The sequence below is a fragment of the Oryzias latipes genome, chromosome 23 (assembly GCF_002234675.1).
Source record: "Oryzias latipes chromosome 23, ASM223467v1".
In the NCBI taxonomy this organism is placed as follows: Eukaryota; Metazoa; Chordata; class Actinopteri; order Beloniformes; family Adrianichthyidae; genus Oryzias; species Oryzias latipes.
The window spans coordinates 20,350,582-20,374,852 of NC_019881.2; the positions used below are offsets into that span (position 1 = coordinate 20,350,582).

Consider the following 24,271-nt stretch of genomic DNA (forward strand, 5'->3'; position numbering starts at 1 on the left):
TGGAGACTGTACCCCGCCCAGTGAATTTTCTGCATCATAAATACGATCTTAAAAAAAATAACACTGGTCTAATTGCATTTTCTTTCAGTTTACTCATTTGTTTGTTTTTGTTCTTTGTGGGTCCCAGGCTTAGACGCAATCTCGTCGGAGATCAGATCATCCGCCTCAAAGAAGACTTCTTCTAAAACAGCTCAAGTGAAAAAACGCAAAGATGACGACTATCAACCCAAACTTACACCCGGTTAGCACTTTTTTTTCCACGACTCCATAAAAAACGGTTCTCTTGGTTTTCATAAGTGTAACAGCTCTTTGCTTTTCCACATCCAGAAAGTGATTTCAGTGAGCCATCTGAGAGTGAGTATGAAGAATTCACAGTCAAGAAACCCACAAAGACCAAAAAGAAGGACAAAGTCTCCACCAAAGACAGAATCAAACCAGATCCCACTTCTGAAAAAGACAAACAACCGTTGAAACCATCAAAGACGAAGCCTGAAGCAGCAGGTTGGTTTCAACAGCTGACGCTTTCCATCCTCTTGACTTTTGTTACTAAGACTTTAAAAAATATTTTAGCTGCTTCCAAACCGGTAAAAAGTCTTCCAACATCCAAACCGACACCCACCAGACCCCCTTCCACAAAGCCTTCATCCTTTCTGAGCCCAGCAGTGGGGAGAGTACCCAAGTGGAACCCACCAGGTCCAGCTTCAGTGAGAATCAATACATTTACTTTTTCGGTTATTTAAACTGCTGTAATCAGATTGAAGGCTAATATTTATATTTATGTTATATTCCAACTCATATTGGTAAAAGCGCCTCATCGTCACACAGTCCACTGGTGAAGTCACCCAGCCAGGGGCTGCAACTTGGACTGTCCCGCCTAGTCCGAGTCAACTGCTCCATCCCAGCGTTGCAAGTCACTAACCCAGGGGTCGGCAACCCAAAATGTTGAAAGAACCAAATTGGATGAAAAAAACAAAAATGTCTAGAGCCGTATATATTAAAAGCCCTATTTAAGCCTTATAATGAAGGCAACACATGCGATATGTATCTATATTATCTATATATTATCCTAATATCAAAATAACTAAGTTGCTAAAAATACATAATAAGCATTAACGATTAAATGTTTATTTGCCCTGCAGTGCATTCTGCGGAGAACGACGCGTCACGTGACTGCTCTATTGTGCAAGTTTAACTTTGTTACAATTTCAATGAATTATGCTTCATTGCTTTGATAAAATTAAAGAAATGTAATAAAGAAATCTGATTTTTTTATCTCGTTTTTATTTTGAGGATTCGAACACAAAAACAATCAAATGGAACGTGCGTGCCCCACGACAGTCAGGATTACCTTTCCCAGCTCGGATTATTTGCCTACTGAATATATTTTCCCAAAGAGCTTGGATCGTCCGGTACAGTCCACTGGTGAAGTCACCCAGCCAGGGGCTGCGACTTGGACTGTCCCGCCTAGTCCGAGTCAAACCGCTCCATCCCAGCATTGCGAGTCACTAACCCATTAGGGGCCAGCGCCTCATGTGGACCAGGGACGGCCATTTTCTCTTAACACAATTTTTAGAGAACATTCTAAAAATCGTTTTTGTCTTCCGGTTATTTATGACACAAGTCTCCAACTTGAACTAAAATTGAAGAGCTTCAGGGAGGGGCTGCTAGGTCGTCCACACAGTCCGGTCCTCAGGAGTTCATCCTCTATTCTTTGTGTGAATCAAACAAAACTAAAATCTGTTTCTCTTTTAATACAAATGTGTTTGCCTGTAATTTTCATATCCTTATAAATTCTTCTGTTTTTCTTTGTACTTATTGTTCAGCAAACTTTGTATATTATGTACATACATCTCAAATAAAATTGGAAAAAAAGGAGTTGTTTGGAATGTCATTTAATGCAAATACCAGGAAGTAAAAAAACAAAGTAAAATTAAAGTGTTTTCTTTGAGAACAACTGGATACTAAAATGTTTTTTAAACTGCTTTCAGTATGAAATATATACAGTTAAGCTCCAAAAACAGCAAAGTGTTCATTATGATATTTGTGAGTAGAATAGCGAAAACAATTTACATTTTGACATATAAAGCTGGTGTTGCTGCCTGAAAGTCAGACTGAAATCCGTGCATACCCTCAGAACGTTTCCAAAACAGATTGGAGATCCGTTTCCTTGGAATGCTGCTCGTGCATCCCAAATATACCATGACAGAAGGTAAATAAATAAGAATATATCCTGAATAATAGACAAAAACAATGCATTCATCCCTTCATGCCTATAAATATGCATCAAAAATAAATGCACATTCTTTGGCTCCAAAATTACCCACATTTAGCATCAACATGAAAGCAAAAACATGAAAGGGAGGTTTTTTTCGTGGCGTATCCTGCCTTTGCCCAAAAGCAGCTGAGATAGGCTCCAGCAACGATGTGGCCCTGAAAAGGATTCAGTTGGTTCTGAAGATGGACAGACACTAAATTGATAAAAGCTTTCGACATTTTGTCGAAAACCTTAAATGTTTTGAAATTTTTCAAAGTAAGTTTATAAAAGCATTTTTTATAGCTAAAGCAGAAATAAAGCATTAGAAGAATGTTCTGTGTAATGATGACATCTTTGACTTTGTTTTATGTTTAAGTGTGACGTTACAAACGGATAAAAGGATGTACCAGTAAGTAAAACAACTGTCATGTAGTAATAAATCCAAATTAGTTTCAAAACTGATAAAGACTATTTTTTTTGGACCTGGTGGTGCTTTAAATAGTGCAGTGGGAGTGACTGGTTCAATTCCCGACTCGTTAACAAACCGTCGCTATAAAAGCTGACTCTGCGTGAAGATCTTTCATGGACCAGAGTCCCTGCTCTGATGCAGATAGAGTAGTGTGGTGGCAGTGTCTCTGTGCTTCCAGTGAGAACGTGCTGGTTCAATTCCCAGTTAGAATAAGGGTCCTTAGGAAGTAGATGTCTGTGTCTTTAAACCTGATTGTTGATTTTTGAAACATGTGGAGCGTGTTCAGCTCAAAGGAACAAAGCAACACAGTTCTGCTGTAGACAGATTAGCACAGGGGTAGTGTCTCTGTCCTTGAAGCAGGAGAGCGCAGGTTCAAGTCCTGGCTAGTTGCATCACAACTCATGCTTGGGGTGAGGAAGAGTCAGGGATGCTGGGAAGGGGGGTGGCTTCATCTTTGACAATCAAGGAGATCAACAATCAATGACTTCTGTGCTATATAGGTGATGGAGGTTGATACTAGAGCTATGTTAACTGGTAGTGAGACAGGTACCTAGAAGACTAGAACCGACAGGCGGTCTAAACCAACTAGACTGTGTACTATTAATGGGGGGTGTAGATTTTTCTAATACCTAGAAAGCAGCAACTAGATCATGATAGTACCTTCACGCTAAAAACACTAACACTACATTATGGTACTGATACTTTCTAAATCTTGTCCATCTAACTCTAAAAGTTGGTGCTTGTATTATTAATTATTTGTAGAAACTAACTAAACAAACTAAACAAACTAACAGAAACTAAATGTTAATATATTAAAACTAGAGATTGTTGCTAATTAAACTTAAACTAATTATTAAATTAATAGTCTAATTATAAATTAAATAAAAGTTTTACTTACCTACACCACCCCATAGCCTGCTGCCACCTCCAGGTGTTACTCTACCTGTATTGCATCTACGGTACACAGACCCTCCACACATCCAAGCTGCATTCTGAATCTATCTAAATGCACATCTTCTTCTGGGATCCTCTTCTCCTGGTCCTCCTTCCTCAGGGTGGGGTGGGGTGGTGGGGCAAAGATGAAGCCCCCTTCCCTGCCGTCCTGACTCCTCCTAGCCGCAGCTTGAATTGTGAGGGGACTGAACACCTCGATGTCCCTGACTTGGACTTGAACCTGCACTCTCCCGCTTCAAGGACAGAAACACTCCCACTGTGCTAATCTGTCTACAGCAGAACTGTGTTGCTTTGTTCCTTTGAGCTGATGACTGTCAAGGAGCGGCAAAAACCGACAACAAAAAAACTGAGACGGGGAATTGAACCAGCGCTTCTCTGCTTTGGAGATCAAGTCACTTCCATCGCACTATTCTGGACATCAGGCAGCACTTTGTCGATCACCATTTTTCCTCCATCTGGTGCTTTCTGGGATTTGAACCAGCATCTTCTTGCTCTACTGTCTCCATAGCAGCAGCTCTGGTTCCTTTCATCTCCATCAGTGGAACTTTGAAGCTGAAGTTTGATTGACAGTTGACGACCTCACATCACCAGTTGCTGCTGCTTCACCGGAAGTGTTTTGTTTGTTTTTTTCCTTGGTTCACATCCTGAAAGTGGATCACGGGTGGATGGAGGCTTTGGTGAAGCGTGTGATAGAAACTCGTGTGTTTATTACTTTGTTCTTTTTCTCCAAGCAGGAACTCTTTCTTTTGCTGATGATGCAGCCATATTACTTTTTTGATGGGATTAAAATCTTCATACGCCGTCATTAAAATCTCCGACTCCGTCTCACTAAAGTATGGCGCTCTCTATTTAATTAGATTTTTTTTCTGTTAACCGGGTACGGTGCAGGTTTCTCATTTTATCATGTTCTTTTTGTGTTACTTTACATCCTGTTGGGGGGAAGGTGCTAATGAGAATGCGCACTGAGACTGCTGTGAGCTCTGGCCGAGGGGGAAAAACACAGAAGAAACTCTAGACAGCATTGTGAATTTTTGTTTTCTGTTAACCAAGATTAAAAGAGATTGACTCAGCATCCAAGCGTGGTTTTTTATTCACTGGAACACAAGGCAGAGCAGAAAACTCCACCCAGTTACAGCAGCACCGCACCGCAGTGCAGTTACCAACCTGCTAACAGGTTCTGGGCCCAGGAGACGCCTGAGACTATAAAGTGTGTTTTCCACTTTTGTGAGGAAGTTGACACCATGAGCAGACGAACAGCTGATACAAGTCCCGGCTTCTGTTAGAGGGAGATGAGAAGAACTATGTCCTATGGGAAACCAAGTTGTTGGGTCACCTTCGACTACAAGGATTGAAAGACGCCATTCTGAATGCGCCTGACCCTGATGATGACGATGAGGATCCAGCTAAAAATGCGGAGGCATGAGCTGAACTGATCCAGTTTCTGGATCAAATCAAATCAAATCAAATCAAACTTTATTTATAAAATAGCGCTTATCATGCATTTTGTGCAGCTCGAAGCGCTTTAACATTAAAAACAAAAAACACACAACATTACAGTAAAAACCCAACCCACCCTTCACCCTTCCCACTCGCCTCCATTAAAACACATGACCCATGACAATGAATATTGACTATGCAAGTTTGAATAAATAAATAAATAAGCAAACAAACAAGTATGGCTTGGCTCTGCTGTGAGGAAACGGTATTTGGGAATCTCTTCATACCAGGAGCCAGCCCGGCCACGGGAGCATCGCCACAGCGCAAACCCAGACCGGGACAACACCGGGGTCCCCTTCACAGCCGTGAAGCTGCAAAATTAAACCCCAGCCGCCCCAGCAAGGGCAAGAACTGCAGCAACAGCCACCGGGCAAGCCGGCAACCCTGGCAGAAAAGATCCCCACAAGAAACACTGGGGCTAAAATCATGATAAGATTCTAAAATTATAAGATTTATAAAATAAAAAAGAACAAAAAAGAAAACATAAAACTGAGAATAAGATGCATAAAATGAAATTAAATACATAAAATAGCCTATAATAAAACTAATAGAATAAATTAGCAGTTAAAATCAACTAAAAGCTAAATTAAAAAGGTGGGTCTTGAGCCTCTTCTTAAAAACCTCTACAGTCTCTGCGGCCCTGAGGCTCTCCGGCAGGCCGTTCCACAGGCGAGGACCATAATGGCAGAATGAAGCCTCACCATAAGTTTTGGTCCTCACCTCAGGAACAACTAAGAGGCCAGCACCGGAGGACCTCAGGGTCCGCGAGGGCTCATATTTTAAAAGAATATCATTCAAATAAGAAGGCCCAAGACCATAAAAACATTTATAAACCATTAAAAGAACTTTAAAATCATCCTGAAACGCACAGGGAGTGTAAAGTGTTCCCAGCCCCTGGTCCTCGTCAGAACTCGTGCCGCTGAGTTCTGCAATAGCTGTAGATTTGAAATAGACTTTTTGGTAAGAGCAGGGCATTACAATAATCTAAACGACTGAAAATAAAAGCATGCATTAGCACCTCTGTGCTGGCAAGAGAGAGGAACGGGCGACTTTTTGAGATGATAAAATCCTGTCTTAACGACATTTTTAATGTGTGGGATAAAATTTAGCTCAGAGTCAAAAAGTGTGCCCAGGTTTCTCAAACATTGAGATGGTTTAAAATTAGAAAGATGTGGTAAAATCATCTCTCTCTTGTCTTCAGAATCTATGATTAAAAATTCTGTTTTGTCCTGGTTGAGCTGTAAGAAGTTTTCTGCCATCCATGACTTAATATCTAAAATACAATTTAAAAGAGTGTTAATAGGTTCAAGGTCATCAGGAGACACGGTGATGTAGAGCTGTGTATCATCAGCATAGCTGTGAAAGTCAACGCCATGTCTCCTGATGACCCCCCCAAGAGGCATATATATAATATATGCCTCTAGTTTTTAATACATATATAAATTAAAAAGTATTGGCCCTAAAATTGACCCCTGGGGAACCCCACAATTTATTTCATGGATTCTTGAAGAGCACGTATCCATACTTACATAAAAGTGTCGATCTGTAAGGTAAGAGTAATTAATAAAATCTGGTGATCTACTGTATCAAAAGCGGCACTGAGATCCAGCAGCACCAGAACAGAAAGTTTCTGTGAGTCATAGTTTAATCTAAGATCATTAACTATCTTTCAAAGAGCCGTCTCTGTACTGTGGTTTGTCCTAAAACCAGACTGATATTTTTCTAAAATTTTTTGGGCATTTAAAAACTCATGCAGTTGAGTAGCGACACTTTTTTCTATAACGTTACTTAAAAATGGTAAGTTGGATACGGGTCTATAGTTATCCAGATTTTTTGGATCTAAGTGACTCTTCTTCAGAAGGGGCCTCACCACCGCCGTCTTACAGGCAGAGGGGAAGACCCCCGTCTGAAGAGAGCAGTTTACTATATTTAAAAGCTCTGACTCAAAGAATCCATAAAATGTTTTAAAAAGTGAAGTGGGAATGGGATCTAAAAGGCAGGATGTAGTGTTTACTTGAGATACAACTCGACCAAGCATCTCTGCATCAACCAGGACAAAACTCCCCAGTGTTTCTTCTGGTAAAAACAATGCTGGTGGTCTGTTAAGATCCGTGTACTGCATGGATGAAATGTTTGATCTTATAGCATTGATTTTACCCATGAAGTGGTCTGCGAAGTCCTCACAAGCAGCATCAGATGATGGCATGGAGGACTTGTTGAAGTCTTTGTTTATTAAAATATCAATTGTTTTAAAAAGAAATTTGGGGTTGTTTTTATTTTCTGAAATGATTTTTGAAAAATAAGAGGTTCTGGCCCGTTTAACTGAGTTATTGTAGATTTTGAGTTGTTCTTTTAAAATGTCTTTGTGAATTATTAATTTCGTCTTCCTGTATTTCCTCTCTGCTCTCCTGCAGTTCTGCTTCAGACCCTTAATGTCGTCAGTCTTCCATGGCATTTTAGGAGTGGCTCTTAATGTTTTTGTTTTGAGTGGAGCCACTGCATCTATGGAAGACCGAAGTCTGTTATTAAAATGATCAACAATAAAATCACAGGGTGCAGGTAAAATCTGAGCAGGAGTTTGCTTAAAAACATCAATAAAACTTGCAGCCACTTCAGGAGTTAAATACCGTTTCCTCACAGTTCCCACTGATGCTTCTTGCTGGATTTCACAGGTGACATTAAAACACACAATAATGGTCTGATATGGCCAAGTCAACAACAGAGGACACACCAGCAGACAGGCCGTAGGTAATGACCAGGTCCAGGGTGTGTCCTCTGTAGTGAGTTGGCTGTGTGACATGCTGCTGAAAATCCATGCTGTTTAGAAGATTTAAAAACTCATAGGCATAGATATCATCATGATTATCAACATGCAAATTAAAATCACCAGTAATTAAAATCCTATTGTACCTAATATGAAGAGATGATAAAAATTCAGAAAAGTCTTCGATAAAACAGGAAGGAGGGGTTGGTGGTCTGTTTACTGTGACAGTTAAAACAGGTGGGTCTCCAAAAAGAAAAGCATGATGCTCAAATGAACAATATTTACTAAATAAAACATTTTCAGATGATATTGTTTTAAGAGCAATCAATGCTGTACCTCCACCTTTCTTTCCCCCCCTGATTGAAAATAAAAAGTTAAAATTAGGTGGAGAAGCCTCAGTGAGAATAGCTGGTGCATCAGTGCCAAGCCAGGTTTCAGTTAAAAACAAACAGGTTAAATCAGGGTCTAAAATCAGATCATTAATGATAAAAGACTTATTTAAAAGTGATCTGACATTTAAAAGAGCCATTTTCATGGTTGTGGGTACAATCTGATGTGTGCATGTCATGGGTTTTGTGACTGATGTGTGAATTGGTCGGAGACATCTAACATGCGAGGCACGTGGATATAAATGCAAATGATTTGAATGTCTATTGGTGATGCGATCTGGTATGTGATGCTGTATGGCAGAGAATTAGAATGATGTATCAGGGGTGTGGGTGACCTGGTTCAACCGTCAGCTGGGAATGGTTTTGAAAGAACGGAGGGGGAAATCAATGTTCATGCTGAGAAGACGGGAACCACTATTGTTAGGGTAAACCGTCTGATTTGAAGAGGCATGGTCTATTGTAAAAAGTTGTGAAATTATGAACGTATGATATGCTTTGGAATGACAATATGTTTTTAACCAAATGTGAAGCTGACGGACTAGTGAGAACATGATGTCATGATGACAAGAGCCTGCCGCTGGTGATGCGTGAGGCAGCAGATGACGGCCGCAAGGCGCTACAGATCCTGAGAAAAACCTACCAAAATAAAGGAAAGCCTCATATCATCAGTCTTTATACTGAACTGACTTCACTAAAAAAGCCGGACAATGAAAGCGTGACAGAATATATAATCGGCGCTGAGACAGCGATCACTGCCTTGAGAAACGCCGGTGAAACCCTGAGCGATGGTCTGCTGGTTGCCATGGTCCTGAAGGGGCCACCTGAGTCAGTCCAACCATTTGCAATCCACGTGACACAACAGGATGAGACCATGTCTTTTACAAAGTTTAAAACAAAGCTACGGAGCTGTGAAGACACTGAAAACATGCGCCCGACCGCAGCAGGTGACAACGTGATGAATGCCCGCGTGCACCAGAGGGAGACCTGCCAGCCCAGGTGAGCGAGGAGCAGAGAAGGCGACAAAAGACTTTGTATGCTTCAGATGCGGCCTGTAGGGACACCTGGCCAGAACCTGCCAGCGCAAACTGTGGTGCAGCTTGTGCAAAAGCAGCACGCACCAGGACAGCACCTGCAGACGCAGACAGCGCAGACAGAGTCTGCAGCGAGACGATAAACCAGGAGAAGGAGTTCGCTTTCCGAGTGAGCGAGGGAGCAGACATTAGATCAGGGGTCGGGAACCTATGGCTCGCGAGCCATATATGGCTCTTTTGATGGTCACATGTGGCTCGCAGACAAATCTTTAATTATAGTTTTTTTTTTCATTAGACCAGTCCTTCTCGGGGGCGATGCGATGCCAGAGGCGCGCAGTAGTAGCAGTGCTTAGAGAGAGAAATCTGCGCCAGCGCTATCAGTTACTATTATCTATAATTTCACAGAGTTTGTACCAGCCGGAAACCTTTGAATTGACGTGCCTAAAACTGCGCGCTCCCGTCTCTGAGAAAGAGCGCGCAGATGCGGGGACGGGATGTGTGAGGGAGAAAGCAGAGGGTGGGGCTGAGGTGTTGTGGGGACAGGCAGCAGGTGAATCGCGCAGGGATTGTAAAAACCTAAAACCCAATGCCCGTCACTCACTGCAGCGTGTGAGTGTGTGTTTGGCTCCCCGTCTGCATGTGAGCAGTCTTTGTCACATCTACAGAACATTCAGACCTACGATCACGTTTAAAGTCTCAACGCCTGAACGAAGCAGAAACTCACCACGTATCAACCAGACTAGACCATCAGCAAAACTACCACGAGAAATACTCATCATTTATCAGCAACAGAATAACAATGTTATTAAAAAGAATCCACTGACTTATTGTACTTTAAAAATGTTGAAATTAAATCAAATGCACACATTCATTTGTATATTTAGTTTTAAACAAATTGTCGCGGACTGAGTTGGATGGCTGTTGGGCCGCGTTAAAAGTTCTGGAGTTCATTGAACGCGTCAAGCAGAGATCTGATTGGCTCTCAGTTCTGTCGCTCAGGTGGTTGTTAGGTAGTTTGGACCAATGGGGTTCAGCTATGGGCCGAATAAGGGAAATGGGAGGGCTGCAGCGGTAGCAGGGGAATATAAAGTTGGGAGAAGCGCTCTCGTGTCGGCGGGAGAGATTCAGGAGTTGCTGAATTAATTGAAGGGCGTTTGTTGCGGTCTGCAGTAATCCGAATAAAGAACTTTAAAAGAGGTTAAGTCTCCGTGCCTCAGTGTGGGGAAAGGACACTACATTATTGTATGGCTCTTTCGAAATTACATTTCAAAATATGTGGCATTTATGGCTCTCTTGGCCAAAAAGGTTCCCGACCCCTGCATTAGATGGTCGACTGTGGAGCAACTTCACATATCATCACTGATCACAGGAAGTTCAGACATTTTGATGAGAACTTCCAGGCTGGACCACACTGTGTGGTGTGACCCCACCCTTGCATTGACGTGTTCTCCCTACCACGACAAAGGTGGATAAAGGTGGAAAGATTTCATGTAATCCATGGACACCAGTGAAGATCACAAATCATTGAAGAAAAAAGGTTCAGAGCACTGTCTAGTGGGTATAGATCAGTGTTTTTCAACCTCTTTTGACCCACGGCACACTTTAACCTTGACAAAAATCCCGCGGCACACCAGCATCCCCAAAAAAAAAGCAGAAACTCATAGTCTGTTTTGATTTACACCCCCCCCCCCCCCCTCGGCAATCTGACGTGCATATTTGTTATAATTGTGACAGAAAAAGCAGGAAGTTGCAGATGTTTCTTCTAAAAGATGTAATAAAAGTTAAGTTACATACAAACTGTATGTTCGTTGTGGTTTCAAGACTCATTGTACGCTGAGGCGCTGTCCAATGCATCATGGGAGATGTAGTGTGAAAACTGCCACAAAAGGGCAGAAAGACTAGCGTCTCGGAGCTTCATTGTTTTGTTCACTTGTTCCACGGTCTGATACCGGATTCTGTGGAAAGCTACAACCCTAAAAACGAGCTTTAGCTGGTATTTTTGTTGGAACTTAGTGAGTTATGAGCTAAATTGGAACAAGGAAGTGAAGACTTTAACCACTTCTGATTGGTCAAACTGATGACATGTGATTAAGCCTTCAACAATGATTGGTGGAGTCGTGGAGACAGTAAAAGCTGCGGGACTTTTCAGAAAACAGTTATAGCTGCAGCAAAATCGCGGTACCGTCATTCTTATTAAAATGTCTTTAATAGAATCAAATAAACACAAAGAAAAAGTATTTTAAGATCTTTCATATTCCTAACTACTCAGTGTTTTATCAGGACCTGTTTGGATGAACAAAGAGCTGATTTCCTGGAGATGGGAAATGTTTTTAGATCAATTAATTAGGGCAATTTTCCACGGCACACTTGACCATCTCCCACGGCACACTAGTGTGCCGCGGCACACTGGTTGAAAAACACTGCTCTAGATGACCCAACTCCCAATGCTAAAGTGCCTAGGATAGCACAAGGGATACAGTTACCTGAGATGACATCTTCAGTGATGTCAGGAACATCTTGGGATGTGGACGCTGCACCACCTCCAATAATTTTGGAGAGCAGAAGAAACTGTTGGCTGGGAAGAAAACTGTGCAAAACATCCTCATTATGTAAAACCAAAACTGCAAAATACAAATAAGAAATAAATGTACCCATTTATAAATAATAAATGTGAACAATAATTTGAGTATAAATGGAAATATACGCATTTATACACTTCTTTATTATTATTTTGTATGTTCATAATTTTAAAATTAGTACATTTATTTTGTTCGTCATTTATAAATGAGAAAATGTATTTCCTGTTTCTATTTGGCAGTTTTGATTCTCCATATTTCATGCTAATGCAAGATTTTAAGACACACTCATCATTGAAAAAGTCAGACTACCTGACTGTCTATAACAGATAAACAGCAGTTTTTATACTGACATAAACCGGAAAAGGCAGATCGCACTAAATATGTGTTAGCAAAACATTTAAACATTAAGATAACGTGAGTTAAAACATTTATCAGCCACCGTCATTATTTACTTTTCTCTGCTCTCCGCCGTTTTTGAAGTTCATGTCTGACCTCATCTTGGAAACTTGGGTATCAGAATTATTTTCTAGTTTTCCATTGGAAATTACGACAAACGGGATCGTTTTGTGCAATCTTCACCTCGGATTGATTAGTATTTTACGTAAATAACTATTATTAAATCCTAGTATGTCAGTGGTGCCTTTCGCCTTAAACCTTCAGTCACGTGGTTTCCAAATAGAATTTATCAATCTTAATTGTTAAAACTTTACTTAAACGTCTCAATAATCTAAACCAGTTCCTGAAAAAGACAAACAAAATACTAGATCCGCTGTAAGAATGAAAAACTAGAACCTTCAAGAAAACTATTTGGGACAGTTTCTACCCCGCCTTAACTTTAATACAGTACTTTAACACAAAATAAAAATCAAAGAGGACATTACAAAAATAAATAAATACGGGAATAAAAACATTAAAGGTAGAAGCAGCAAAATCTCATAAAAGACTAAATGCTTGAGTCTAAATTAGTTTCGAGTCATGTTTTAAAAGTGGAGAAAAAAATGCTGGTCTGATGTTGATGATTGCTTGTCGCCAACAGAGTTACTTAAATTTCATTAGTTAGTATAAATATCTTTTTGAAATATGCTATAATCTTGAAGTTACAAAGATTGAATCAGAATTTCTTCTGTAGGCCGTTTATCCTGTAGTTGCAGTTCTGTGGTTGACCACTGGAGGGATTATGAGTAACATTTAACCTACAAGAATTAAATCACTTTTTTTTCTTTTTTGATGGACTAAACATTTCATAAAGTATTTCATCGTGAGCATCCGACTTTACACTTCTTTTTTGTTTTTGTTTTGTTTGTTCTTCTAACTCGTTCCCGCCTCCCTTTGTTTAGGCTCCGCCCCTACAGGCAAAGCGTCCTCCTCGCGTCGAAGAAACTTCAAAACAGCTTCGCAGTTTCCAACATCCTTGAACATTTCGACAGCGCGAGCGGCTGAGAGGAAGAGCGGCACGTGAAGGTCTCTGCGACGGAAATGTTAGCAGGAAGATGAGCGCGAGCTAAACGGTAGGAAAAAGCTTTTTTTTCCCTCCTCGGCTCATGATTGTACAGCATGGAAGAAAATCACGACCTGAGGCGCCGAAGCGTCGCTCAGTTTATGATTCTTCTCTTTAAAAACTTGTTTTTTCCGTCTCTAAACACGTATAACATTACAACTTTACTTTGGTACCTGTTCCTTTTTAGCCCAAACTTTTTTTATGCTGAATTCTGGGAGGTCAGATCGATGACGTCATTTTGGATTTTACCAAACCAATCCCCCCCAAAAAACAGAAAACTTTATTATCACATTTTAAAAGTAACAAAACAAACTCCTGTAATGCGTTTACAACTCGAAGTAAATCATTTAAACACTTAATATATTACACGTATGACTAAAACTTTAATTTTTAATATACTTAGTCTTATACACTCACACTATGAAAGTATGTGTATCCTCACCGAGATAATTGTTAAATAGATATTTTATTCTGCTGTTCCTCAATTCAAACTTTTAATTAAACTGTTAAAATGTTTAGAGTAAATTAGAAATATTCTGAAAAATTTATGTTAAAATGTTAGTTTCCAAAAATTGTCCTAATAGCATTAAACCTAAGCTTTTTCATATTTATTTTAAACACTTTTATGAGTTAAGTGGATATTTACTAAATCAATGATAAAGTTTTGTTTTATAGAAAATTAATTTATGAAAATAAAGTTAAAGTTATGCTTGAAATTATTTGTTCCTTAATGAGAGAATTAGATTAAAGGATTCAGAAATAAAATAAAAATGTGAAGAAAAAGATTGTTTTGGGTTTTCTTCATCAAGTCAGAGTGATAATATACATTTAATCCTCTGTACTGTAATCCAATCTTTAAACCTGTGGAATAAATGTTTACATGTTTATTCCAGAAACCAGTTCATGTGCAATAAAGTAGCTTTAACCTGTTAGATGGCTCTATTATTATCTTTATTTATAGCAGCCACACTTTGAGCGGCCCTGTAACCTTGATGATGACCGCTAACTCAGTCATCATAGAAATAATTCAATTTTGGGGGAAAACAAAGTAAATTCCTCTCAAAGCTTGAAATCTATTGGATCCAAGACAACAGAATTTAGGGAGAATGGGCAGAAAATGTTCAATCATTTGGATTTTTTTTTATTAACATCTCTGTGTAGAAATAAAATAAAAAATAAAAATAGAATAAAAAAGATTTTTAAAATACCCTCTAACTGACTCATCGATACTCCAGATCAATTTAGGACTGTTGGGATTAGATCACCAGTCATGGTTTCTTTTTCCACGTAAAGATCCACGTATAAGAAAAATGAGGGCCGGGTTGCTCCATACCAACAGCCCCGCCCACAACTCCTGCTGCTCTGCAGAAACTATGATTTTTATTAAATGAAAAGACCAAGGGGGACACTTTAAAATAGATGTGGCTTTTGGGACTTTCAACATATTTTCCTACCGATTTCTGCTTGTGTTTTTCAGATCAACCATCTGAGCTGCTGTTTTGTTTTTTTAAAGCGGTATGTTTGTGTTTTGGTTCATGTTTGCTATAAAACCAGTTTAGATGATCAGCTTTTGAAAATGTTTTTTGGTTTTTCAGTTGTTTTCGTCTCATCATGGCGCGCGGCTGCATCTGCTGCGTGAAGTACATGCTCTTCCTCTTCAACCTGCTTTTCTGGGTACAAATTCCCCATTTCCTTATCTAACCCCGTTTATCAACAGCATAAGGGAATCTCTGTGCGTCGTGAACTCCACTGTTCTCTTGTGTTCCAGCTGGGGGGCTGTGGACTCCTGGGGGTCGGCGTGTGGCTGTCAGTTTCTCAGGGCAGCTTCGCCACCCTGTCCCCCTCCTTCCCCTCGCTGTCCGCCGCAAACCTCATCATCACCCTGGGCACGGTCGTCATGGTAACGGGTTTCCTGGGTTGTCTGGGTGCCATCAAGGAGAACAAATGCCTTCTTCTGAGTGTGAGTGTACCGCAATACCCAGAATGCATCTGCAGGTCAGTTTGGGAGAATGTTCTTCTGACAATCTCTCCCTTTCAGTTCTTCATCGTTCTGTTGATCATCCTCTTGGCGGAACTGATCCTCCTCATCCTCTTTTTTGTATACACCGATAAGGTACACCTCTATTTTTATTTTCTTGCATTTGAAAACCACAACCTATCCCACGATGCACCTGCCATCCCATCAGGTGAGTGAAAACGCCAAGCGGGACCTGAAAGAAGGGCTGGTTCTGTACACCACTGAAAACAACGCCGGACTGAAAGACGCCTGGAACGCCATTCAGGGAGAGGTAAGCTGGAACAGAGGCCGTTCAGTCCACCTTAACGCCGGTTCTAACCATTTATTGTATCTGAAAAACTGGACTTTGTGCCTGACTTTAACCCTGAACTCTGGCTGAAATCCGCCTGAACATGCTTACTCAGGGTATGTCGGTTCCAAAAGACCGGATATGAGTTAGCGTAATTACGCTCGACTTGGTAACCCTGGGTTAACGCACGTGCACAGCAGGTACATAAAGACATTCTCAATGGATCGCCGATTTCCGGAGTCACCATGGAAACGCGTGGTGGAAAAAAAAGAAAACGCTGTACTTCAGTGAGACTGAGTCTGAGTTTTTAATGACGCCGTATGAAGATTATACGTCCATCAAAAAAGTAATACTGCTGCATCATCAAAAGAAAGAGTTTCTGCGTGTAGACAAAGACACAGACGCTCAGACTTTGTTCCCGAAAACATGCTTATTATGAATCCAGAACATGGTTGAGAACCATAAATGAGTGTTTTTCCTCTGTGGGTCTCCAGTGGATGTGCTGCGGCGTGGTGAGGCATGACGACTGGTACGCCGCCCTGCAGGAGAACGTGGTTCCCGACAGCTGCTGCCAGCAGGTTCACCCCGGCTGCGGCAGGAACGCCTCCAACATCTTCTGGAAGCGGGTACGTTGTTCAGGTTCCTCCTCCCCGCCCTTTAGAAGCCGGGAAAGAACCGAACCGTCAGCAGACGCTGTTGTTCTTTTAGGGCTGCTACGAGAAGATGGAGGAGTGGCTGGATGACAACAAACACCTTCTGGGAACCATCGCCATGTGCGTGCTGGTCATACAGGTGAGAAACTGTATTTCATCATCATCATTAGTGTAATTAAGACGGGTCTAATAATCAGATTATCAGATAATCTGGGTCAGAGTAGGATTCACACTCAACTGTTGAGTTAATGAGATCAATCTAGCATGAGAAACAGGAAACCACTTCCTGTCTTCATTGGTGTAGAGCAGCTTTTTTTTTTTTAACAACTTTAGCTTTAGTGTTGATTTTTCTGTCAACTACCGTAACTGATTAACCGTTGGCGTGATCAATGTCATTCCAGCAGATTCTGAAGCGGAGAAGGCGGCTTTGCATCCGTATGCAGCACTTTACCTGACAAATGTGTTGCATATCAGTGCAAAGCTGCTTTTCTCTGCATCCGAATCGGCTGACATGTTGATCACGTCAACGGTTGAATAGTTACGGCAGGTCAAAGAGTGTAGAGTCACTATTCTCATGGATCTTTGTAGGGAATTGTGCATACATCTTTTTTTAACATTGCATTGCATTCTGATTGGTTGTAGATCCTGTCAATCAATCTGTCAGTCACTTTTGTCAGACAGACATGAACATTTCTGGAATGATCAGGAAAAGATCTTTGTTTTCAAAGTAAATTTGGCAAACTGAACACATCCTGTACAGGAGATTGATCGACAAGGTCTACAACCAATCGGGAAGCACTGCACAAAGCACTTCCACAAAAAAAGATCGCGATGAAGCTTTTCAAAGTATGTCTGAGACGATGTTCAGTTGGATCCTGGACTTTAAAGACCTGCTGGTTTCCCTCTGCAGCTGCTCGGCATGGCCTTCTCCATGACTCTCTACCAGCAGATCCATCGAACAGGAAAGAAGTTTGAAGCCTGAGAGACTCGGGTTCACGTCCACGTCACCTTCTTCTATGCACTCAGTAACGTTTGTGAAGACACTTATATGTACTAGGGCTGCACGACATGAGGAAAACTCCCAATACATGAACAAAAACAAGTTAAAACAACCAAATGCGTCATTTCACTGCAACAGTTTCATTTAAATAATTTAAGTCTCGTCTACTTAGGAGGCGGGCATCTAAGATCGAAGGGATCCGCCTGATTGGTCAAATGCATAAAGGGATTTGATTTGTTAAATATTTCAATCTGCCATGAACTTATTTTAACACAATAACCATTTATTGCACCGCTTGATCTCGCGATAACGATAATTTTGCAGTGTATTGTGCAGCCCTAATACGTATTTTTTACACTTTGATTCCATGTATTAAACATGCTTATGTGTTCACATATTTACATTCAGTTAAAGGTCAATAAATGTCAGATTAAAGTCGGTTTTCTTGTTGTTTTTTCCATTAACTGGATATCTTTATGGTCTAATAAGTTGTCTATATGTTAGACGTTTACGTAAACATTTTCAGAGCAAAATCCCAACCACAGATGAGAGGGAAGAACCTAAACTGTTCAAATAAATAAAAATCTGCAAACTTTTAGCTAAAGAGTTTGATTAAAAAGTTTGATTAAATGCTCAAAATTTCTATTTTCGTTTTAAGGATCAAAAATAATTTTTCTTAAGGACAAAAAGCATCTAAATAATTATTTTCAATGAAATTCCTTAATAGTTTTACTGACAAAAACCTCAGGAATGTCAGCTCACGTTTCAATTGTTTCAAGTATTTCATGCTTTTACTCAGAAAGGAAAGAGTTTCCTGCAGCTGAAAGTCTTGAGTTCCTCTCGGCTTCTTACCTGTGAAAAGCTGCTGCTGTCACATCTGCATGGTTTTGTCGTTGTCGTGGACGATGTTTCCTTTGATGACGACGTAACGGAGGATCTCCTGATGCCCCCCCAGCTGGTAAATGAGATGTTCCCACCTGCAACACAGGAGAGGGATTCATGAAGTCTGGATTAATCCAGAAGAATAATCCAGGATCATCCGGAAAGAAGTTTGGTTTTGTCTGGATAATAAAACCAAACCAGATTTTTATGTTCACCACTGGCTCTACATGGTGGAGCTGCAACTGAAATGAATCCATTAAACTTCCAAAAAAGAAAATTTGGTTTGTTCTGACTGATCCTCTGGTCCGATGACAAATGGAGAACCGGATCAGGTGGGAGTAAAGCCTAACAGCAGAAGCTCTAGTAAATACCCAGGACTAGCTGAGGGTTTTGGATTTGTAATAAAACATTAACACCACTGAGAGAAAAAAAAATTGGGAGAATAATTTTAATCTCAGAAAACTTTGAAAAATGTCAAATTAAGACTTTAAAACCGTAAAATCTTGATCACTTAGGAGAATTATTGACAGAATGATGAATTCTCTCCTGATTTAACATAAAAACCAAACATCTGAGTTTTACCTGCTGCAGTTGAGGACGAGCAGATCTCCGTGTTTGCTGACCTCCAGGGAGCCGTGCGTGTGCGCGCGGCCGAGCGCGTAGGCAGCGTTGATGGTGGCGGCGGCCAGTGCCTCAGACATGGACATCCTCATGTTGACGCAGGCCAAGTGCATGACGATGGGCTGAGGAAGAGGAGGAGGATGAAGGTGAGGGCCGGGCGGCGGGGGACGTTGGGATGTCTCCGTCCTCACCATGGAGCAGCAGAAGGCGTTCGGGTTGAAGTCGCTCCCGAGGGCGACGATCACGCCGGCGTCCAGCATGTCTCTGGCTCGAGGCTGCGGCAGCCTGAAGAGCCCAGAGGTCATGATCCCATCATGCACTTGGAGACGGGGTGGGGGTGTTACTTATTACCGGAGAATGTAGGCGGTCGTGGGCAGGAGGATGGCAGCCGTCTTTGCCGTCGCCATGGCAACAATGCCTTCATCCGTCACCTCCTCCAAGTGGCTGATGGCCAACGCCCCGAGCTCCGCCCCCAGCTGACACACAGCGTCTGACGTCAACAGAAACAGATGTTCACCGGCCCCTCCCCCGCTGCTTACCTGGGCGGAGTTCATGGGGTGGAGCTCGTCCCCGTGGAAGTTGATGTTGAGGCCCATGTCCCTCCCGGCCTGCAGAATGCGGTGGGTGGAGCTTAGCCCGAACACGCCCCGCTCACAGAACACGTCTATGTTGTCGACCTGCAGCGTCCCGGCGGACATCAGCTCCTTCAGCCGCGGCAGCTGGACCTGCAGGACGTCTGCTGTAGCCTCCGCCTCCGTCCTCCCTCTGAGAAGAGGCGGAGCGTCGCATACACCGCACGCTTCACGGGATGCGACTCGAGAGGGCGGGGCTTACTTGGGCACGGCGTGAGCTCCGCAGTAGGTGGAGGAGATGTTGATGGGCAGCGAGCGCCTGGCCGCCTCGATCACCTCCAACATCTTGACCTCGGTCTGCAGCTCCAGCCCGTACCCGCTCTTACACTCCACCAGCGTGGTTCCGGCGCGCAGCATCCGCTGCAGCCTGCGGGTCAGTGCGTCCAGCAGCTCCGAGGCGGCGGCGGCGCGGGTGTGCTCAACCGTGAAATGGATCCCTCCGCCGGCCCGGTGCACGTCCATGTAGGAGGCTCCTGCCAGCTGCAAACCGCACAGTCTGGACCTCAACACTAACGGAAGCTGCAAAGATTGAAAGGGGCGGGGCTTACCTTCATCGCAAACTCGTGAACACGGTCTCCAGCCCAGACCGGATGAGTGTGAGCATCAACCAGACCTGGAACACAGTTCAAACTTTAGTCAGAACCGAGGAAAAGTTCAATAACTGTCTGGTTTGTTTCATTTACAGTTTGTGCAGCAGGAAAAAATCTGATTTAAACAAAAATTTGGAGGCGAATCGCAGTCAATTAAAAAAATAAAGTTAAAGCCGATCTGCAATTAAAAACTCTCCAAAAGTCAATGTGTCCAGGAGGAATGGTTAGTTTTGGTATGCACCGATGCAGAAAAACAAACTAAAACGAGTGATAGAGAGAAATATAGAATGTTTTTTTTTGGAAAACACTGGAAAATAATATTTTTAAAATAACTGCAGAAAAAAAAAATAATAAATACAAATCATATTTAAAATATTTGATATTTAAATGCAATACGCATCCTTACAAACATACAGTAAATTATCTCCAATATTATCTTTTCAGCATTTTTTCCTGCTTTATATATGGGCAAATGTGTATAGATATGTATTTACAAACACAAATTCGCTAGACGGTTGTTTGGAGGCGAGTAAAACTAAACAAAAAGGGACAAAAATTCTACAAAAACCAGATTTCATTAAAAATCCTTCCAGTCATCATTTCTATGTTTTACAAGAGCCCCAGAAATAAACATTTTCCTTCCTCAAATGAACCTCCGAGGATCACCTGAGCAGGTGAAACAAAAACATCAACTTGAGTTTTCAGATCTGGGTTTAAGCTTAAAAAAAACAAAAAAAAGTGCAGATTCTGCAGTTTGAGGTGTTTTAACGTGTCACATTATGGAGTCCAGCTTTAAAAGGCAAACTAAGTGGGGTTGCTGATACCCACCTGGCAGAACGCACATGTCTGTGGCGTCGATCACATGATCACAGGAGGACTCTGGGTATTGAGCACTGATGGTTTCTGCAGGTCCCACCGCTTTAATCAGCCCGTCCCTGACGAAAGGAAACAACCTTCATGAAAGGCAGCATGTCAGTGAGCCATGTTCAGGAGTTCGGACACTTTTTCAGCAATGGTTTTCCGTGACCTTTCATAGAATTACCCAAACTTCCTCATCAACTAAAAGATGAGCTGCAACTAAAAGCTAAAGTGTCCGTGTCAAGGACCTAGGTCCTCGCTTTAGGACTACAACTGTCGTAGTCCTAAAATTGTTAAAGTGAATTCTGAAAAAACTATTATGTTTTTAAAACCCTTGTGCTATCTTAGATGATCCCACCCTTACATTAACGTGTTCTCCCTACAACGGTGGATGAACTTTAGTTGGAAAGATTTCATGTAATCCATGGACATCAGTGAAGATCACAAACCATTGAAAAAAAAGGTTCAGAGCACTGTCTAGTGCAGGGGTCGGGAACCTTTTTGGCCAAGAGAGCCATAAATGCCACATATTTTGAAATGTAATTTCGAAAGAGCCATACAATAATGTAGTGTCCCTTCCCCACACTGAGGCACGGAGACTTAACCTCTTTTAAGGTTCTTTATTCCGATTACTGCAGACCGCAACAAACGCCCTTCAATTAATTCAGCAACTCCTGAATCTCTCCCGCCGAGACGAGAGAGAGCGCTTCTCCCAACTTTATATTCACCTGCTACCGCTGCAGCCCTCCCATTTCCCTTATTCGGCCCATAGCTGAACACCATTGGTCCAAACTACCTAACAACAGGCTGACCGACAGAACTGAGGGCCAATCAGAGCTCTGCTTGACGCGTTCAATGAACTCCAGAACTTTCAACGCGGCCCAACAGCCATCCAACTCAGTCTGCGACAATTTGTTTAAAACTAAATATACAAATGAATGTGTGCATTTGATTTAATTTCAACATTTTTAAAGTACAATAAGTCTGTGGATTCTTTTTTAATAACATTGTTATTCTGTTGCTAATAAATGATGAGTATTTCTCGTGGTAGTTTTGCTGATGGTCTAGTCTGGTTGATACGCGGTGAGTTTCTGCTTCATGCAGGCGTTGAGACTTTAAACGGGATCTTAGGTCTGAATGTTCTGTAGATGTGACAAAGACTGATCACATGCAGACATGGAGCCAAACACACACTCACACGCTGCAGTGAGTGACGGGCAGCGGGTTTTACGTTTTTACAATCCCTGCGCGATTCACCTGCTGTCCCCACAACACCTCACCCCCACCCTCTGCTTTCTCCCTCACACATCCCGTCCCCGCATCTGCGCGCTCTTTCTCAGAGACGGGAGCGCGCAGTTTTAGGCACGTCAATTCACAGGTTTCCAGCTGGTACAAACTCTGTGAATTAATAGATAATAGTAACTGATAGCGCTGGCGCAGATTTCTCTCTCTAAGCACTGCTACTACTGCGCGCCTCTGGCATCGCATCGCGCCCGAGAAGGACTGGTCTAATGAAAAAAAAAACTATAATTAAAGATTTGTCTGCGAGCCACATGTGACCATCAAAAGAGCCATATATGGCTCGCGAGCCATAGGTTCCCGACCCCTGGTCTAGTGGGTCTAGATGACCCAACTCCCAATGTTAAAGTGCCTAGGATAGCACAAGGGTTACCTGAATGCAATGCGCTTCCAAAGTAACGCCATCACTACCCGTTTTAAAAGTTCTCTGACCGCCTGGCTTCTGCAGCGTCCGGCAGGTGTCGCTGTTTCCTCCCTTCATGAGGCTCAGCAGCCGCGCTCCTTTCATGCTGATGTCAAAGGACTTGGAGCAAAGTCTGCGTTTTGCTCGATTCTGGTGCAAAACGCGTTTCATGGTCTTTCGGTAGCCACGCTTGATATCCATTCTTGAAAAGCCACACGTCGTTAAAGCTACATTTTCCGGCATTTCACGATAGCAACTTGTCGCTAGCAAGCCCCACGCGCTAAACGAACAACTCAAACTGCTTTACGGCAACATAAACTCCCATCACCTATAGCGTCAGGTATTCGGGGTGGTATCATATAGACCAGAAAATATGGTTCTTAATGTCCTGATAATGCAAGGAAAGTTTTATATTCACAAAAATAAATATTTGAAGACCAAACTACTTTTTATGACATTTCAAAAAGAGCTCTGTTTTTATTTTCAATCACTTCACTATATGAAAAAGAAGAATGGCTTGAAATTGCTTCGTTTTGTTCAAAAATACAAACTTAATGAGTACCCCTAACCAATATTTGACTTTTTGGATGGATCTATGTTTTTTTTTACATTTTATTTTTGTGTGTTATGTTTATTCGTTTTTTCTATTTTTTAGATTTATATGTTATGTTTGGCAATGGTGATTGCTATTTGAGGTAATGTTGATTATATAGTTACTGTTCGTTATAATATGTATTGTAGCGATCTGATGATACTTCAATTGTCAAAGTTTAAAAAAAACAAAAAAAACATAGCCTCAGGTTGAACTTATGCAACAGTTTAAACGTGTTAAACAATTTAAAAAAAATTTTTTTTGCATTCAAAATTCTAACATTTTATCACTTTTCCTAAACCTTACAAAAGATTTCGTTTTTCACAAACTTTTCAATGACTTAGAAATTTCCATTTTCAATTTCCAAAACTAACTTTTCATGACCGTACCAAACCTGCATGTAATTACTCACCGTAACCACAGGAGGGCGACAAAGTGCAACGGAAAAAACAAAAATCCAAGATGTGTCAGGTTTTTAATAACAATAATTGATACTTTATTCCACAATGGTTAAGTTCTTTCTCCGCATTTGACCCATCCCCTTGGGGGAGGGGTGGGCTGCTGACTAGCCGCACTCGGGGTTGACAGGTGGCTAGGGCGACCTGGGAATGATCTGCCAAACCTTTGATTGATGGACTACACGCTCTACCGCCTGAGCTAAACTGGCGACCCATCTCTCCATTAAACATTAAAAACATAGAATTCTGTGCTCATTTTCTGTTAAGAGCATTATAAATAAAAAGTTGTGTAAAATTTTTACTTAATATAAAGTTAAAGACTTGCCTCCCAATAACAACACTGCCGTTTTCGATCACGCTCAGACTCTTCATCCCGTCTTTGTTCAGGAACTTCTCTCCGTTCCTGCAGATCAAAACCACCTGTTTGGCGTTTTTCACCAACAGACGCTGATTTTCGGACATTTTTGCTCAGCAGACTGAGGAACTTCAGAGGCGACCAGGGTTTGGAGACAAAGTCAATGTTTGTCCAGAAGAGTTTAAAG

General features: G+C 41.6%; 3 protein-coding genes across 8 annotated transcripts; 2 read left to right on the plus strand and 1 right to left on the minus strand.

Annotated features, from left to right (window-relative positions):
- Nucleotides 1-211: 211 nt before the first annotated feature.
- LOC105357121 (RAD51-associated protein 1-like) lies at nucleotides 212-1,887 on the plus strand. Its single transcript, XM_023952102.1, has 3 exons — nucleotides 212-241; nucleotides 306-731; nucleotides 1,339-1,887. Exons 1-3 carry the CDS (start codon nucleotides 212-214, stop codon nucleotides 1,507-1,509), a joined length of 627 nt encoding a protein of 208 aa, XP_023807870.1. The 3' UTR covers nucleotides 1,510-1,887.
- Nucleotides 1,888-13,271: 11,384 nt separating this feature from the next.
- Nucleotides 13,272-17,834, plus strand: LOC101169895 (tetraspanin-9). 2 transcript variants are annotated; one of them, XM_004083212.4, is made up of 9 exons: nucleotides 13,273-13,445; nucleotides 14,913-14,950; nucleotides 15,031-15,109; nucleotides 15,204-15,395; nucleotides 15,474-15,548; nucleotides 15,622-15,723; nucleotides 16,236-16,367; nucleotides 16,450-16,533; nucleotides 17,305-17,834. In XM_004083212.4, exons 3-9 carry the CDS (start codon nucleotides 15,047-15,049, stop codon nucleotides 17,374-17,376), a joined length of 720 nt encoding a protein of 239 aa, XP_004083260.1. In that variant the 5' UTR covers nucleotides 13,273-13,445; nucleotides 14,913-14,950; nucleotides 15,031-15,046; the 3' UTR covers nucleotides 17,377-17,834. The 2 variants fall into 2 exon arrangements, with proteins under 2 accessions (XP_011489590.1, XP_004083260.1); XM_011491288.3 differs by lacking the exon at nucleotides 14,913-14,950 and having other exon boundaries at nucleotides 13,272-13,445.
- Nucleotides 16,025-24,269, minus strand: amdhd1 (amidohydrolase domain containing 1). Of its 5 annotated transcripts, XM_004083211.3 has the most exons (10): nucleotides 24,055-24,258; nucleotides 20,948-21,054; nucleotides 20,078-20,142; nucleotides 19,732-20,009; nucleotides 19,437-19,662; nucleotides 19,249-19,373; nucleotides 19,089-19,182; nucleotides 18,859-19,019; nucleotides 18,247-18,371; nucleotides 16,025-16,396 (listed from the first exon to the last, which is right to left on the minus strand). In XM_004083211.3, exons 1-9 carry the CDS (start codon nucleotides 24,189-24,191, stop codon nucleotides 18,266-18,268), a joined length of 1,299 nt encoding a protein of 432 aa, XP_004083259.1. In that variant the 5' UTR covers nucleotides 24,192-24,258; the 3' UTR covers nucleotides 16,025-16,396; nucleotides 18,247-18,265. The 5 variants fall into 5 exon arrangements, with proteins under 5 accessions (XP_004083259.1, XP_011489587.1, XP_011489588.1 ...); XM_011491285.3 differs by having other exon boundaries at nucleotides 18,859-19,182; nucleotides 24,055-24,263; XM_011491286.3 differs by having other exon boundaries at nucleotides 19,249-19,662; nucleotides 24,055-24,262.
- Between the last annotated feature and the right edge of the window lie 2 nt (nucleotides 24,270-24,271).

Coding starts and splice junctions, on each gene's coding strand:
- LOC105357121 (XM_023952102.1), top strand. CDS start 212: ATGACGACTATCAACCCAAACTTACACCCG. Junction 242..305: donor TCAACCCAAACTTACACCCG/GTTAGCACTTTT, acceptor TAAGTGTAACAG/CTCTTTGCTTTTCCACATCC. Junction 732..1,338: donor TCAATACATTTACTTTTTCG/GTTATTTAAACT, acceptor GCCCCACGACAG/TCAGGATTACCTTTCCCAGC.
- LOC101169895 (XM_011491288.3), top strand. CDS start 15,047: ATGGCGCGCGGCTGCATCTGCTGCGTGAAGTACATGCTCTTCCTCTTC. Junction 15,724..16,235: donor GGAACGCCATTCAGGGAGAG/GTAAGCTGGAAC, acceptor GTGGGTCTCCAG/TGGATGTGCTGCGGCGTGGT. Junction 16,368..16,449: donor CCAACATCTTCTGGAAGCGG/GTACGTTGTTCA, acceptor TTGTTCTTTTAG/GGCTGCTACGAGAAGATGGA.
- amdhd1 (XM_011491284.3), bottom strand. CDS start 24,191: ATGTCCGAAAATCAGCGTCTGTTGGTGAAAAACGCCAAACAGGTGGTT. Junction 21,055..24,054: donor GGCAGTGTTGTTATTGGGAG/GCAAGTCTTTAA, acceptor TCCTTTCGTCAG/GGACGGGCTGATTAAAGCGG. Junction 20,143..20,947: donor AGACATGTGCGTTCTGCCAG/GTGGGTATCAGC, acceptor ACTGTGTTCCAG/GTCTGGTTGATGCTCACACT.